General features: G+C 40.3%; 1 protein-coding gene across 2 annotated transcripts in view; it reads right to left on the bottom strand.

Moving 5' to 3' along the window:
* The window catches only part of usp10 (ubiquitin specific peptidase 10), a 33023-nt gene that overhangs the window by 3527 nt on the left and 12724 nt on the right, over window positions 1–16772 (bottom strand). The window contains exons 2-14 of one of the 2 annotated variants that reach the window (XM_056746014.1): window positions 15958–16026; window positions 15484–15529; window positions 15096–15155; window positions 11836–13005; window positions 9860–9951; window positions 9638–9747; window positions 9390–9448; window positions 6932–7035; window positions 6270–6369; window positions 4834–5014; window positions 3387–3552; window positions 1820–1964; window positions 1142–1207 (exon numbers count right to left, since the gene is read on the bottom strand). In XM_056746014.1, coding sequence (XP_056601992.1) covers window positions 1142–1207; window positions 1820–1964; window positions 3387–3552; window positions 4834–5014; window positions 6270–6369; window positions 6932–7035; window positions 9390–9448; window positions 9638–9747; window positions 9860–9951; window positions 11836–13005; window positions 15096–15155; window positions 15484–15529; window positions 15958–16026 — 2368 coding nt within the window. The remainder of the gene's footprint in view (window positions 1–1141; window positions 1208–1819; window positions 1965–3386; window positions 3553–4833; window positions 5015–6269; window positions 6370–6931; window positions 7036–9389; window positions 9449–9637; window positions 9748–9859; window positions 9952–11835; window positions 13006–15095; window positions 15156–15483; window positions 15530–15957; window positions 16027–16772) is intronic. The other variant, XM_056746023.1, reaches the window with a different exon arrangement.

The following is a 16772-nucleotide window of genomic DNA, read 5'->3' as shown; positions in this document are numbered from 1 at the left end:
TAACAACTTGAGGGCACATGATGACAATTTATATTTTTGGGTGGACTATCCCTTTAAACTACTAAAAGCCACACAAGGTATCAGAATCCTTTTTAATGAATTGTGAAAGCAGCAGGATACGAGACTGTATTGCACACATGCACAGCTCTGGAAGCTTACGTGTTTTTATTGTGTAAAATTGGGCATTTTCACTTCAGTCAGCACTTGGCTTCGACTTCTGCTCAATTCAGACCATCAGGGATGATGAAATATCTCGTGTGCCATATAACGGGCGATTAAATACAAAAATTTAGACCTTCACAGCAGCACTTCTATTTTCCTCTAATACCAGATGGTAAAACACGAGAGACTGCTCGGAAAAGGGACTTCTGGGAAATTCACTGGTGTAGCAACTGTTGCTAGGGGCTGCTGGATGGGCTACTTTTTGATGAGCAGGGAGACGTTTTCCCCAAGAAAGAAAAACAAACAAATGAAAGGCAGTCCTGAGGTGGGACAAAGGTGAATAGCAGGCGATCGCCCGTAAGGAAGACCATGTGTGTTTGAACAGGTCAGTGAGCCATGTGCATGTGTGTGTTGGGGGGTGAAGAGTCCTTGGGCCTTCCAAGGAGTAAAGCAGAAAGAATGTGCTGGAAAAATGAAGGTAAAGCTCCTGATGACAGCTTGCTGGAAGTCATCATAAAAGTATTTACACATCATCCTATCATATAAGTTCATATAAACATAATTACTACCGAACTGTGGATGAGGTCCAAATAACAATTTTCTGGGCAGGAAAGTGTTGCGCCATGCTTTGTAGCCCGCGGCTCCTCTTCAGAATCCTCAAGGCACATGTAGCAACAACCACACCCTTTAGCATCTCTCCCATAGAACATTTGTTAAAACTATGACTCAGTTACGCTGTGTTTTTCCTGCTTGTCTGAAAGCCAAGAAAACTTCAGATATTTGAATCCACGAGTATCGTGTTTTTAAAATACCTCTAAGCTCTACAGCATGTTTGCGTTGAATGAATACACAAATACATGCAAGTTTTGGATAACAAGCATCTGATAAATGCATCCATGGAAGTTAGCCAACAAACATTGATCAAAACACCTTTGCGTTTAGGAGGATCTTTGTATTTCTTTAAAAGAAAGTAACTTACCTGCAAAGAGCCTGTACGTTCTTTGGCCTTTCAAAGTTTTGCCCCGCACCACCGGCGACAAGAGGTCTGCAGAGAAACACCAAATCATAATGAACCGTGTACCAGATTTACAGGTGGCCAACAAAAACTATTAACATGATCTATTTGTTAATTTTGAGAACAGAGAACCAGCATTTAAAGACAAAAGAAACAATCTAAATTTAAGGAACATGTGGGTTCTTTGTTATTTACAGTTCCTAACCAGAGTATTTACACATCCTACTTTCATCCGCAGGAAACCATTTATACTTGAAAAGCCTTTGTGTTATTCCCTCATTACTGCTACTGTTTAATTTGGTCAGGAACATATTCTAGCCAGGAGGATCGAGTCTCTTCAAGGAGTTGATTTTAGAGCGATCGCAGGTTCTTGCTCACGGAATGATTTCTCATCCCATTTCAAGAGCAATGACTCGAATAATCCATTAAAACAAAGAGGTTTCAGAGGGAGAACAAGGTGAGAGATCACAACTTCTCAAACAGTCTGGGTCTGCAGTGCATGTGCGCTTGTGTGAGGCTGATAAAGATGTCAGCACGGACTCCAAAAGATTTGATGATGTATAAGGTGTTTTTGAAGAAAACCAGGGATCTTTTGAAAGCAACGGATATGAGCAGAATACACTCAGTGAAGTGTAGCAATACCTTTACTGATCTCCAAATCGACAGGGTAATCGATATTCTTGATCAGTTTCTGACATCCACCGGTCTTCTCAAAAACAAATCTCTTGAGGTGAAGAACCAGCACTGGAGGAAGCTCTTCAAGAGTCACTCTCCGGCTGATCTCGATCTGAAAACAGAAGACCAACAGACAAAAAATGTTAGCCTCTACACCAAATCAAAGTTATAATGATCAACTGAACAGTGGAACAGTTCACCAAAGCAAAATAAAAATTCGGCCTTTATTTACTTTATTTACTAAATATTATTTACAAAAATATTTGGAAGAACGCTTATAACCAAACTGTTCTTGCCCACCATTGACTGCCATACTAAGGGTATATACAGGAATCATGGAGCTAAATTGAATACTTTTTAAGAGTATTTTCATACATGTTTAGACCTCGTCGCCACTTCAAGTTTTATCCGGTTAAGTTAGCAACACTTAACTTGCATTTACTATATAGCGATTGTAAGATAGCACAACTAAACAAAGTCATAGTTTGTGATAACACCTTATTAATGCAACAATTCAGAAGGGTGGGAACGAAACAAGATAATTAATTGTGTGACTAACCATTTGGGGCTAGCACTTAGCATGTGGGACCAAACAGTGTTGATCCACATTGAGGCTACGCTAATCGACTACCGACACACAGAGCAGTGCGCCTTACGGTTGTTCATGGAAAGATGATACACAATTCCCCACAAAATGGAAAATGGCATTTAAGCCTTTTTAAAGGCCTTAATTTTCTGTAAATTGATTTATTTAACTTTTAATTGTTTTTCATCTTGTTGCGGCACTCGGAGTAAAGCTGTGGAATGGGCGTGGAGGATAAATATTTTTGGCTGGGTATTTCGTAACGTGGATCTACGACTTTGAGCAGTTTTTTAAAGCCCTCATTTTCCACAGTCTTTATGGGAATCATGTCTTTGGCCAGGTAAAATGCGACTGCGTCAGTGACATCTTTCCAGCGCTTGCTCGTTCTGTCATACGGATACAGAGTTCCTTTCTCAAATGGTTCTTTCGCTAAAGTCTGTGTTTAAGCCCTTTAGTTTCCGTATGCTTGGTTGTACCTGATTTACTCGCGTGGGATCCCTTTATAATTTGACTGTCGGCATACTCTTTCAGTCCCTTTTATTTTGAGGTGGTTAAAAAGGTTCGTTGTGTTGCCTTACGACGCTCGAATCTTATCATTGCCACATTTGCAAATAACTGTTGTTTGGGCCGTGTCAGTTGGGGAAAACCCAAACCATTTCATTATTACTGATGTAGAATTTTACTTTGTAATACTATTCACCCTGTAGTAGGAAAAATTACAACGATAGTCAAAATTGCCCCAGAACGGTTTGCTTTCCAACATTCTTCAAAATATCTTATTTTGTTTTCGACATTACAAAGACATGCATAAAGCAAAATTTCCTACCATTGAAATCCTTTCACAAAGAAATTTAGAACATCTTAAGGGAAAGTAAATTAAGACAACATTGACAACATTTTTGGATGAACTATTCCTTTGGGCAGATAATGCACCATGTTAAAGATTCAAACCTCCTGTTTGCTCTTAGTGGTGTAGCCCTGAACGGACTCTCGTGCCACCAGTATCTCCAGGGCTTCCTGGACTGTGCGGATCTTCTCTGATTGGATGTCCAGTTGCAGTGTGAAGAAGGGCTGCAGAGTTGCCGACTCTTTTGAGCTTTGCTGGTATACCACAGATCTAAACATAAAAATAAAAAACAAGAATCTGCTTTAAAACTGCCGACTGTTTTTAAGAGTGAATGTCATGTTACAGCAAGTTGCTGATGACCATTACAAACAAGGTGAGATGAGAGTTGTGAACATCAATGTGTTCTTTCTCAATAACAATTTTGGTTTATTTTTTATTTTAAAAAATGTGTCTAAAGAGCAAATTAAGGCTTTCTTAACCCCAGGGCTATGCTTTAGTTAAATTAGGATATTAACGTTGCTTTTATTAAAATGGCGTAGATAAAAACTGGTGTGCATCTTCAGACAAAACAGTGGCACTCATATATTTTAAGATATGTCGGGGTAATTTATTTCAAGTAAAGACAGCTCAAACTTTCATTTCAGTGTGGGACTAGCCTCGTCTGTGAAACCAAGCAAAAAAGTTTAAACCGAACCATAACCGTCCCAAACTGTAAATGCAAAACAAGTGCTTTGCTATTCAAATTAACCTCCATGTGACTTTGCCTCTTAAGCATTTTTCGCCCAAAACTTGGTTAAAAAGTGTGCCAAACCGTAGCCTCAAACACACAGAGTGAGAAAAGGCTTCATTTAAGTTTTGACGCGCCCACACTCTCGGGCGTCTGCTTTTCAGCAGCTACCTTATTTAGCTGGTTGGGTGATGACGGTGGTGGTGAGGAGCCACAGGGCTTGTTATTGTGCAGTGGAGAGTTTAAGTGAGACAGAGGGATTGTTTGTAATGGCTGTGGCCACACAGCTTGGAGGAGCATCAGGACAACATGACGGGTTGGAGATGGCACCACGCTCACCAAGTCCTTATGTCGCAGGGTGAGCCAATAAACAGGAGGCCAAACCCAATTCTGGTGCCACACTTTTCTTTCCCACAAGTATATTTTTCTTGCAAACGTGCTGAATATCTGTTCATCTCAGTGGTTGTGTGTGCCAAAGAGGTCAGGCCTACTCTCTATGACGGTACAGTAGTGGCTTTTAAAACTGTGCTAACTACGACATTTGGATTAATATCAAATGCTTTTTAAGCTATGGTGTCACCCAACCCACATCAGTCCCTCGACTAGCCTTTTTAAATAAGGTTCACAGACAGGTTCACAGACACCATGACCTAACATAACCATTTGAAATTGAATATTTTACACTAAGCTAATATTTTAGATAGCTACATTATATTTTACAAAATAAAAATACCAATTTAAATGTTTATATTACACTTTAAGAAGCACTGCTGCATCTGGAAGGACCTGACAACAAAATCCTGACGTAGGTCCATCAAGCCTACCTGATGAGGCCGCCGAATATGTCGGTGATGGGAGTGCGGATGAAGTCGGCCTGGCGGGTGATGGAGGTTTTGTTTTTGGGTCCCACCTGCTCCCACTCATCCTCGCTGCCATCTTCCTGCTTCTCAGCAGCGTCTTCCTCCACACCAGGCAGAGACTCGGGTCCGTTTGGCGTGGGAGCTTCTGCTCAGGTACATAGAGAATTTAAACCAAATGCATTGCAAACTCAGTCATCATAAATCCGCCTGAAATTGTGAATCTAAATGTCCATTCAGATTCCGGGAGAAGCAAATAAAGCTAAACGAATTCCCTACGAACCGTGTTTTCAAATCAACGACGAAACGAATGTTCGCTTTATTCTATTTGACGCCCGCACGGTAGATGGCGCTGATGGAGAATACATTTCACGCCTAAACATTAGGTAGCGTAGCAATAAAGGCTACTAGTACCGTTTGCTTTAGGTACTTGCTGAATGAGCAAGGGAAGAGAAAAAGAGGATATTGGAGAGTTTAATAGATTAATCCAAGAGTTAAAGCTGTACCACGATCGTTTTCGTCGTTACTAATTTGAAGCAACTGATTGTATTTGATGACTCTTACTGGTACGGCCAACATATTTGTAGTCTCCCATACTACAACATAGCATGTGAATTGTATTCATATGAAAGATTATATCCTATATAGTTAGTTCAGTGGCGATCCGTGACTCCTCTTCAGGAGAAGCAGTAATGCGAAGCTCGGCAAAACATGTATTTAGCCCATCATGTGCATCATGTTACAAAGCGTGCCTTCTGCAGACGCATCAAAAGGGTTTTTAATAAAAGAGACTCTTGCGTTTGCTAAATACTCGCTTAGTCTCATGTGTAATCCGAGTTAAGTGTTAACAGGGTGTCTTCTGAACACGAGCGTCTCATTTATCATAAACACTTAACGCTTCTACAACAGGCACGTATTTTGATATGATGCGTGATGCACATAGGTTGACGTGAAGCACTTAATACGTATTTTGAATTTCTGCTTCCCCTGAAGAGGCCACTGGTTTATATATATTGTTTATACTTATATATGTGAATGCCACCTCAAATTATGCCACAGAACTTATCTTTCCTGTTGTTTGTAGTCGCTGTGATGTCTGTCCTGACACCAACGATAGTAACAACTCGATATCCATTCTGTCAAAACTGCTTCTTGAGCCTTTAGCGCCCCAGCATGGCGGACAGTCCGTTTCTTTGCTTTGCGAATGGGGAAAGAATTGTCGCGCTAGACGGAAAAAACCTTGGCTTTTCAGCTGCGTAGATATTCGCAGTCTATATGAAAGGTTTCATAAGAATCTATTGTTTCCGACGAACAATCGCACCGAATATTCTCGGGCAATCTGAACGCGCCTTAAAGAGATGGATTTATGTTGCAAGAAGTGCAGAAATCAAAAAAGAACATACTCTCTTCCTCTGGAGAGATGAGCTTCTTCAGTGCCACCATTTCCTCATGCAGTCCGTTCAGAATGAAACCCAGGTACTCCTCTGCGTCCTCTTGCCGACCCTGAGAAACAAACCCTGAGTTAACCTCATATACTAACACTGCCGATGGCCTTCACAGAGCTAATATCTACAATTATAATTATCTAAAATAATGTTCAGGGTGATCCTAAACAGACCAGAAAAAGGCATCTTGGTAGATATGATATTACACACACATTCAATTAAACAACATTTTTAAGGTTGCGGACACTTCCGTGTCTGGAAGACCACCATGCATCCAGACTCGCCTCATTAGGAGCTCAAGAACGCTATAACTGAAGGCTTTATCTTTGTGTTTTGATCTCGTTCATCACAGGATTCGGACTCAGTGAGACGTTCAGTACCCAACATTAGTAAAAGTGCAGACAGATACAAACAGAGACAGAACAGGAAGTTCATGTCTTCAAGGTGTGCCAAGCATCAGACAGTCGATCATTGTGACTTCAATGCGACAGCCAAACATACCACTTTTCCACGAAAAACTGAAGTGGTGAATACTCAGGCAAAACATGCTGCCACAATCCAGAGTGGAGATCCACTTATAATTCCTTTATCGAAAACAGCTCAACCTTCATCCCGCTTACCTTCTCCGAAAGGCTTGATTTGATGAGGGTGAGGAGTTTGTAGATATATGTGGGTTCAAACGGAGTGCCCGGTCTAACGTCTTTCATTATCTTATCTCCAACAGCTATTGAAAAGAAGCACAGAAGAATACATTTATCTCTGTGGAATACATGATTTTGATTGGTCAATAACATATTAGCCTGCATCATCCCTTGTCCCTGGACCACAAAACCAGTCAAAGGGGTCAATTTTAAGAAACTGTGATGTATACATCATCTGAAAGCTGAATTAGCTTGGTATGGTTTGTTCAGATAGGACAACATTGGTTGGAGATAATATTCAAAAATCTGATATCTGACGGTTTAAAAAATGTTAATATTTAGAAAATCGCCTTTAAAGTTTTCCATCAGCAGGCCGTTGTTAAGAAGAACCAGGTTTGTTTTCACTCTCGATTGGTTTACCCAGGGCTTAATTTGTGCCTGCCCAAGCCGGATCCGGTTCCTCATTTGGCAGATCCCGCTTCTCAAGCCCTAATGGAAAATGTTCGTGCTGACCCGTTGCGTACATGTATTTAACTAAAAACTAACAGATAATAATTATGATGGCAATAACTATTTTATTTTGATAATGAGGGTCTTCAAGTTGCTGTGATGTTGGAATGCGAGTAGGTCATTCGATACTGCACACTTACACTAAAAACAGAACATTGTGCTTTTACAAAATAAAGAAAACTTACAGGATGCGCTCTGTCATGTCCTTTCCTATAATTTTTTATGTCAAACGCTGCGCCTCACAAACTAAATCAATTCTGCAGCATATTGTCCCCGTTTTTCCCTTTCATTTGTTAATCTGTTATGCTAATTGTCAAATATTCTGCGCGTTCCATGAGTACATAGCCGATTTAGGAAACATAAGGAACCCAGGATATAGAGAGATGTATGGCTTAAAACGTTGAAATAACCTTACACTACTAACATTTGTCGATAGAAACAAAATATTATAATTTCTTAAAAAAAACATGTTAAATGTAATGATTGGTGCTAAATAAAGAGACCGTAATCTCAATTAATTTGAAACCCAAGAAATTGTGCTTCTCCAAAAGCATGTAATTTAATTGTTTACAGTGTTATACATTAAAGCAAAATCGAAGGCTTCGTGTTATGTTCTCAGTGATTTTATTGTATATTCTCCAGTCTTTCGTTCTCGCTGTGAACGGATTTGAAATGATTCAGGGATGTCAAAAGTAATCCACAGATAAATGACGTTTCCTGAACTCCTTCGCGGTGAGTTTTGTTTTAAAGTGTCCTATATCAAATCGTTCGTCCGTGGGCTCAAGAAGTCAGTAAAAGCAACTCGTAGAAATGCTTTCACGTTGTGCGTAAACTTGTCAATGAAGATCTGGAATAAGCGCGTCCGTGGCAGCAGGAAAAATCAGTAACATTTGACCCACGCACTGACACGCAGTTATCTATCACACACACCCTGCAGGGGTTGTAGGCTGGCGTTTCTTCTCCTCTTTCCTCATGAAATAAAAGCTCAAAGAAACTCCAAATTTGCATGTCTCACCGCTCTCGCAAAAAAATATGCTTTTTTGTTCCAATAACATCAACAATTGCTATATTAACAAGAAAAGTTTTTTTTTTATCTGTGAATCGCCAAGAATCGCTAGAGGACTGAATCTCGATTCATATGTGAATCTATTTTTTCACCCAGCCCTAATCTATACCCAAGGTTCCTATACGCATACACGTCGCATGTTTTGCATTACATATTGAAGGGAATTTATTGTGATGGACACTTCAGATAGAGATATGAGTCTTGTTGGAAAAAGTTTTATTAAATGCTTAAGAACTGATGAAATAGGGTTAACGGATGATTATGCTTGCCTTATACGTTATACACGACATCTCCCACTTGCAAGTCCAACATGCCGGACTAATTTAAGTTTAACGTTGATCTTATGAATTCTACACAAATATTGAGGGCTGTGTTGTTGTTGTTTTTCATGAAAAAATATTCTCAACATATTCATTATGACATCAACTGTTTCCATCACCTTAACGCGTATTTGAACTACGGCAAACTCTAGATAGAATCTGCGTTTAGCAAGTTACATTTCTTTGAAAATACTAAGATTATTTTTGCATGTCCGTTAAACTTTACATGGATACAAAACTTCGGTGGATAATTCCCAGAGAGTGGGCAGCAGCGAGTGAAGCTTTTAAGGGATTTTTTTGGGCAATTTTGTTCTCGATTTTGCTGCATCCACTCACAAAATGATGTTTTGATGTAATTACGGTAGGAAATTGACAAAATATCTTCATGGAACATAATATCATAATACCCTGATTTTTAGCATGCAATAAAAATGGATCGTTTTAATATCCGTATTTTTGGCTATTGTAACAAATATACCCATCCCATGCTACTTATGAATGGTTTTGTGGTCCATGATCACGTTGTTACTGGAGACTTTACCTTGCTGTTTGTTCTTGGAAGGAACCGGCATATTGCTGAACTCATTTACAAGTCGAATACTACAAGAAAGAAAATAAAATGAGAACATTAGGGCACATCTTTCATTACATGCAGTAAACAATACACCACAGTAAACAAGAGTTTTAAATCCATTTTGACAGCATGCGTTTCATTGACTTGCACACGTCTTACAGAACAGGAACACACACAAACAATACAATTTTGATCAACAGAAATGTAAAACTTACAAGTTATCCATCATGGGTGTGGATGTACAGGGTCTCTGCACCTCACTGAAAAGTGGAATATACTTCATCAGATGATACATGGGTGGACATGCAATGAGGGCCTGCAGGGTCTGAAGCTCAGAGTTAAAGGACAAAAAAATAACAGACAAGAGGTGCTTGATCAACTCCGTAACGTTAAGCCAACTCAAATTATTGAAGAACTGAGGCCAGAAAAAAGGATACAGCATTGATATAGCACCAGTTTCCCTTGTTTATCAGTCCTCGTGGTTGCAAAGACACTGGCTTGTGTATCAACTTCACATTCTCGATTATTTCTGATGGAAGGGGAGAAAATACATCATGCTTGGGAAAGAATAAACATGATGTCTGAAACAAGTGAATACGGCTGACGTGTTGTCCATCACTTGCATTGTGCGTCATGTGACTGATGCACATGAAGCTTTTGGGGGCAAAACTAGGAGTTTCTGTGCCACGCCTAGGAAGGGAGACTGAAATAATGTCACAGCTCCCATGGTAACGTGGATTTCTCGGCGAGAAAATATTTTCTTCAAATTAAAAAAGGTTGGCTACTATATCTAAGAAGACTCTACGAGGTCAGAGAGAAGACTGAAAACATTCACCGTGCAAAAAACTAACAAGACTAACACGTGTACATTTAAACCAGGTCACGTCAAATTTATCATGTCACGCCTCCAAACAGCAGCAAAGAAAGGAATCCAACGCAAGGCCTCAACAAAATGCATAATAGCTCTCTGTAGAAAAATGCATCAGACTCAAACAAGGGCAGCCAACGGTCATGACAAGAGCAGAGATTCATCAACGTTTACAGTCTGTCCAACTCTCTTACATCACTGGAGATTAATAAATGACAAAGGAATGCTGATGGAAAGACACACACTTCCTCACAATCACAGTTTTACGGACACGTAATAAGAAACAGATTCACAAGATTACAAATCTTCTTCCCTTTAGCAGTCTTGAAGAGAACCACATATGAAGTGCACTCATATAAATGCCATCAATCAAGCCAACACTCTTCCGATTATGCAACAAAAAAAGACACATTTACTCAGGCGTAACATCTAGAAAGGATACCTTTGAGATAAATGTAATGTGCGGCATATCTGTTCAAAACCTCGGGAAAACATCTTTATGACAAGAGATTTGGAAATACCTGTCATCACCAATTACCCTTAAAAAAACCGTCTTGGACTACATAGTTCATATTTTAGGAAGAGAATTGAGAATCCTAGATCTAGATTTATTGTGGTGGGAGTCGCTGTGTTTCCATGGTCGGTGTACACCGGCTATCACAAGTGTAAAAACACAGTAATAAACAAGCATTCTCGGGCCCTTCTGGAATGGTACTAAAACACTTATGATGTGTTGTAAATAACGACAATATTAAAGTATTGATTCTTATGGGCAGTAATGCTAACATTTCATGTGTAAGCAAAAATACATGTCATCGTCATCATAAACTGTAGATACAGGATTAGGAAGTGTGGCCGTTACAATGATTGTGAGTAAAGTCCCAAAACACCAGGTATAAGTGTCCGTAATCTGCACACACATTAGGGCTGCTGACCAATGCCTGAAAATCACCACAATACGGTGGTACTGCTGCCATCTTGTGGACAGAAATGCAAACAACAGATTTAAAGCACACTTTAAAAGGTTAGTTCACCCAAAAGTGAAAATTCGGTCATCCTTCATTCACCTTCGAGTTGTTCCACATGTTTATAAATTGTTTTGTTCTCATGAACACAAAATAAGACATTTTGAAGAATGTAGCAAAGCAAACAGTTCTGGGGCACTTTTGACTACCATCGAAATTTTTTCTACTATGGTATGGCATTTTTTCAAATATCTTTCTCTGTGTTCGTCAGAACAAAGACATTTATGAACAACTCTATGGTTAGTAAATGGTGACCATTTTTATTCAGGGGTGAACGGTCCTTTTTACAAAATTGAGAATTATATTTCTAAGATTCAGACTAGTCCTAATTTTCTGTTCCATGCTCCCTTTGCCACAAAATGTATGTTTTATTGTTCTTATCACTCAACATCCCGCCCTAAGTTCCTGTTTTTGCATCGAGGCTGTTGTATAACACCCTTACTCAATTGTGGGAACACTCAAGTGGAAAAAAACGTTCGAAACAATAGGTATGTGCAATACATTCAATTTAATACACTACCTGCCAATTTTGGGGCCATAGGATCTTCAGACACAGGAACAGGACCCTCATGCACCTCCGTTGCCTTCTCAGGCAACTCGGAGGCAACGGGAGTGACTGTGACCACAGCGGGCACGCTCTTTACCTCAACGTAAGCCTGAGGACCTCCAGGAAGAGGCTTGGCATTGTGGAAGAGGCTGGCCCAGGATTTTGGAGGGTTGGGCACAGGCGCTGCGGGGGGAGCGGGCAAGACTACCTGCTGGACCTCAGAGTCTACGGGGAGAGGGGTGGCAGAAGAAGCCGACCGCACATCGCCCGTTTCAGACGAGTCTTGGAGTCTGTCTGCAGTTTCAGCAGGCGGGGTGGTCTCCGGCAGTCCGTTAGCTTCCCCCGAGCCCTCGGCCTCTCTTTCATCAGTAGTAGCAGAAATTGTGTTGACAGTGGATGTGGCCACAGCAGCAGAAGGGGGAACGGGAGAAGATGACGAGGGGCTGTGCCCTCCATTACCCAACAGTTCAGGACTCTCTAAAGCAGGGGGTTCTGCGTGTTGCTCTGCAGTCCTGGCAAAATGCGCCACCCCGCTGCTCTGAGAGGACGAAGATGAAGTAGACAAAGAAGCTCTGTCTGTCAAGTCCAATGTTGAATTCTCAGGGCTATCACAAGTCCTCTGATGGGTAAGTGGGGCGGTTTGGGGCGTTGATGGGGTGGATTTTACAGAAGCAGGGGGGAGGAGCTCAGCCTCAGCTAGCATCTCCCCAACCATGTCGTCCGGAGTGTTCGAAGTGTGTCCATTTACCAGACCCGAACCCCCAACTCCACCTGTGACCACTCCGGTGCTGTTGCTGCCGGACCCCTCCAAATAGTTGTAGTATCCCGGTGGCCGTTTTTTCTTTTTCTTTCGTTGGCCCAAGCCGCCCGAAACCCCGTCCATGTCTGAACAGGCTTGGTGACCGCCCAGCACTGAGATTTCGGAGTTGTCGCAGCAGAGGGAGTTCAATTCTTCACCATCTGGGTTGTCAGTGACCGGCGTGGCTGTGGGAAGGGCCTTCTGAGACGGTTGGCAGCCTAAGATGAACTCAGGTGCCTGAGGATTTAGAGTGCTGGACACGTTGTACAGTTGATCTTTCAAAGCCACTGGCTCCGCACTCATAACCTCGTCCACGCCAAACTCGATATGCTGGTAGTCCTCTCCTGCAGGCCAAAACATTACAGTTAGATTGACGTAAACAGTGGGCTTGGGTTCTTATAGAGTATATAGCAATTAAACAAACAGGTTCTCTTAAAGCGACAGTACACCAACAAATGAAATGTACTTTAATTTTTGCCTTGTTCATGTTTACAAGCCATAAGGTCTTAAAATTAAATATGCTATACTAAAATCAAGTCTTTAACTCTTTCCCCGAGTTATCTCGTCATCTAAAAATCAACGGTTCCCTTCCAAAGACGAGTTACGGCAATTGTTTATTTTTACTGTTGTACAGAAGGTGGCGCTGTTACACACCTTTAAAAAAAGTACAGAATCTCTGAATCTAGAACATATATTTTATGTTTTTTGGGTAAAAATTGTATCCGTTTTAATCATCGTTCCGAGTCTAATATGGGCGGAGTCTTTGACAATACATTTTTAATCATATCAGCTTTTTAATCAAAATGATGCATTTTTGAAGAAACTCCACATTTAAGAGGCGAAAAAGAAGATGTTTCAAACACACGAAGATACGGTTAAAAGCAGAGACTCTGTTCTGTCATTTGATATATTGATTATCCATATATTCATTACAGAAAATGTACTGTGAGCCATCAAATTTTTGTGAAAATGTTCAAAAACGCTGGCCGGCAATTTTCTTTTAAAGGCTGGCGGGGAAAGAGTTAAACATGCATTGGACACATTGGGCCTCATTCATGAAACGTTCTTAAATTCAGAGTAATTTGTGCGTGAAATAAACCTAGCCGAAAACTTTCCTCCGAATAAACAATGTTATGTTGTAATGTAATGTTAATGAATTCCCATCATTCGTAAGCGCATACACGCTCTTTCATGGAATTACAGCTACGCAAATTATGCATCTCGGAATGCTGGAATCCTCTGGACATCATTCTCTGCTTTGGCTACATTATATTGCATAAATGCATAAGATACTAATAGGCTATATGCTTACCAATAAATTTATCAGTTAAACTGTGTCCACCAACGCTTTTAGCCAGCTGAAATAATACCTGCTGCCCTTCTGAAAACGATCATCTGGTGGCGCTTGAGAGCGCTTTGGAGGCACCTCAAGTTATTCTGGAGATGTTTTAGTTGCTCCGATTTGAAATATCCGCAACAGTTATCCTACTTGTTACTAGTATCTTATTTTGAAGAATATTTCTTAATATGAGAAAATACAGTAATAATATTAACTTCTCCATTGTTGTGTATGATGGTTGGTCAACTGAGTGTTTGTCCCGCCTATTCTCCACTGTGATTGGATGGCTGTGTAAAAAAGGTGTACATTTCTTTCATACCAACTAAAATTGTGAAAACGTAAACATTTTAATGAATCCGAAAGTTTACGTTAGATTAACTTTACGAACGATGTACACAAAAAATTTGATCTGTTAATGTTTTATGAATGAGACCCATATAATCTGACTCGACAAACCGTGTCAGTATTTGTGGTATTGAACTATACAGACTTTAAGCAGTGAAGGACAGTTTAAAGTGAATGAAAACAGCGTTAGTGAATGTAAGTCACAATTACTCGAAATAAGACATTCATCCGAGTTTAAAAAGTGTCCAGAAATCAGCAAAAATCAAAGCAATCAGAAGTCATCACGGTAACACAAGCTCCCAAGCAATGGATAAATGAAGAGGTAAGACCACCTCCTCTGTTAGTATTCATTTTAAAGGACTTATTTAAGGAAAGCATGGAGGACAAACTCAGGTTGTGGACTATCAAGAGACCCTGCTTTTCAGCAAGGTTTTGTTTAGACGTCTCAAAAGACACTTCCTGGATTCACTCCACTCTGATGAGTTTTGTAAGAGAAGAATCGTAGAAAAAAGCCTCCTGCCAACTCTGTCAAGCACTGCAGGTAGATGCACATATGCGCCAGAGAGAAACCTGGCACCTAAACATGCAAAGCGCCACAGATTAAATGGGCAGGCAGGAATGAGAAGTAAGGGTTTAAGGTTGATAAAGGAGGTTTAAGGTTTAGAAAGTTGTCAGTGTTTAAGATCTATGTGTTGAGTTCTGCAACCAAAACAGAAGAATAAGGCGCAGTGTAGTGGACCGGACACTCACCGCAAACCTGCCGTCTCAATGATTCCGTTATGCAAGGCATAGCAGGAGTGTAGTAACCTCCTAAATAATTGATACAGATGAGGGTGAAGGTCACAAGTACCCGAGAGGACAATATGATACTGTCTCGGACCACATTATTAAGACTACAGAGATGGGTATGTAGTCTAAGGAAGTCTACAATCAACGCACTGGCAAATGAAGCCATTCTTTTACATTAAGCATTGTGATATAAATAGGACTTTTTGGAGTTTTCTGTTCCAGCTGTGATATGAAAGCATACATATATATACATTTATACAAAACCACTGTTTGAGTGAATGTTTGAGAGCTATTTTTATCTGTATTTCTGATTCGGTGTTTTTACCTTGCGATGTTGCTTTTATCTTACCTGAGGGATGACTGACGCAGGAGACTTTTTCATTGAAGGGGGGAAGCTGATAAGAAATGTGCACGAGAAAACTCAATCACATGAAGCCAAAAGAAATACAGATGAACGAGCAAAACCTTTTTTCCTTAATCTATTAATGTAAATCTGTTATCTATCCTAGGGACAGTTTTTGTAACATGTGCAGAGTTGAATTCCTACAGACAAAAAAACGATGTGTCCTTCATATTAAACACTGCTTGCTTAATAACTAAAGCATCGCAATTAAAAACAAACACATCGGCTTAGTTTTGTTTATGCAAAACATAATTTGCTTTTTTGATAAGAAACATGTCAGGAACCGTTTTTTTAAGATTCTCCCAGTAGCCCATGGCATGAGTGCAATCACGTCTACCAAAATATATATATATAATATTCAAATGTCAGACAGTGTAAAATTTAATAGGGTGTGACAGAGTTGTATGTAACGTTTTTTACCTCAACATAACAGCGGGGAGTCACAAAGAACTGATTGAACTCATCTGGGCTGAACTCCCCAAAGATGTACTGTGGAAAGAAAAAAGAATAAGAGAGAGATGCATTTCATTAGACTTGGTTTTTCGAAGCATTAGACTGACCGTGTCGGATACAAATGATAAATAGATGCCATGAGACACAGAACTGGGTTAACCTGTTTGGCATTCGATTGAGCCCCCCCCCCTGTAATTAATAAAACACAATGCAAGCTCTGTCCACGAGTGTAAATGAGGACGTGGCAGCCATCATGATTGCAACATCAGGACGGGTGAATGCAAAACGTTGGAAACTGAATAGTCATGCAGCATGGCAATATGGCTCCCTCATGCCCCACCTTACGCGGCAAAGCATGACCAAAGACAGACCCATCATGCACTCACTTTAGCCAATGTGTAACACACTGCCTGAGGGCAGTTACAGAGTGTACCGTGAAGGTTTTTATACTGAACATTGAAGATTGCTACAATAACTTACCCGTCAAGAGTTCATTTGATATATTTACATGTGATTTGTCACAAAACAGTTCAGAAAGTCTTTATGAGATCTATGGATCTTCAAGTGGAACAATGATCAAAGATCCTTTCCCACCCTAAAAACATTAAGCTGTATGCTCCTGCTGTAAAATTTGGTGAAATGTCAGAATTCTGTGGAAGTGAATAGGTCTGACAAACATGTCACATACTTGGTTCAATCTTTAGCAAGTCATTTAATCTTTTAATGTAAAGCCGTCACGCTTTCAGTTTGCTGTGTTTAACCGGCGAACGTGAAGGAAACTA

Source organism: Triplophysa dalaica, chromosome 1, assembly GCF_015846415.1.
Source record: "Triplophysa dalaica isolate WHDGS20190420 chromosome 1, ASM1584641v1, whole genome shotgun sequence".
NCBI lineage: Eukaryota > Metazoa > Chordata > Actinopteri > Cypriniformes > Nemacheilidae > Triplophysa > Triplophysa dalaica.
Note: the sequence above shows the minus strand (reverse complement) of the source record. Positions and strands in the feature narration are given on the sequence as shown.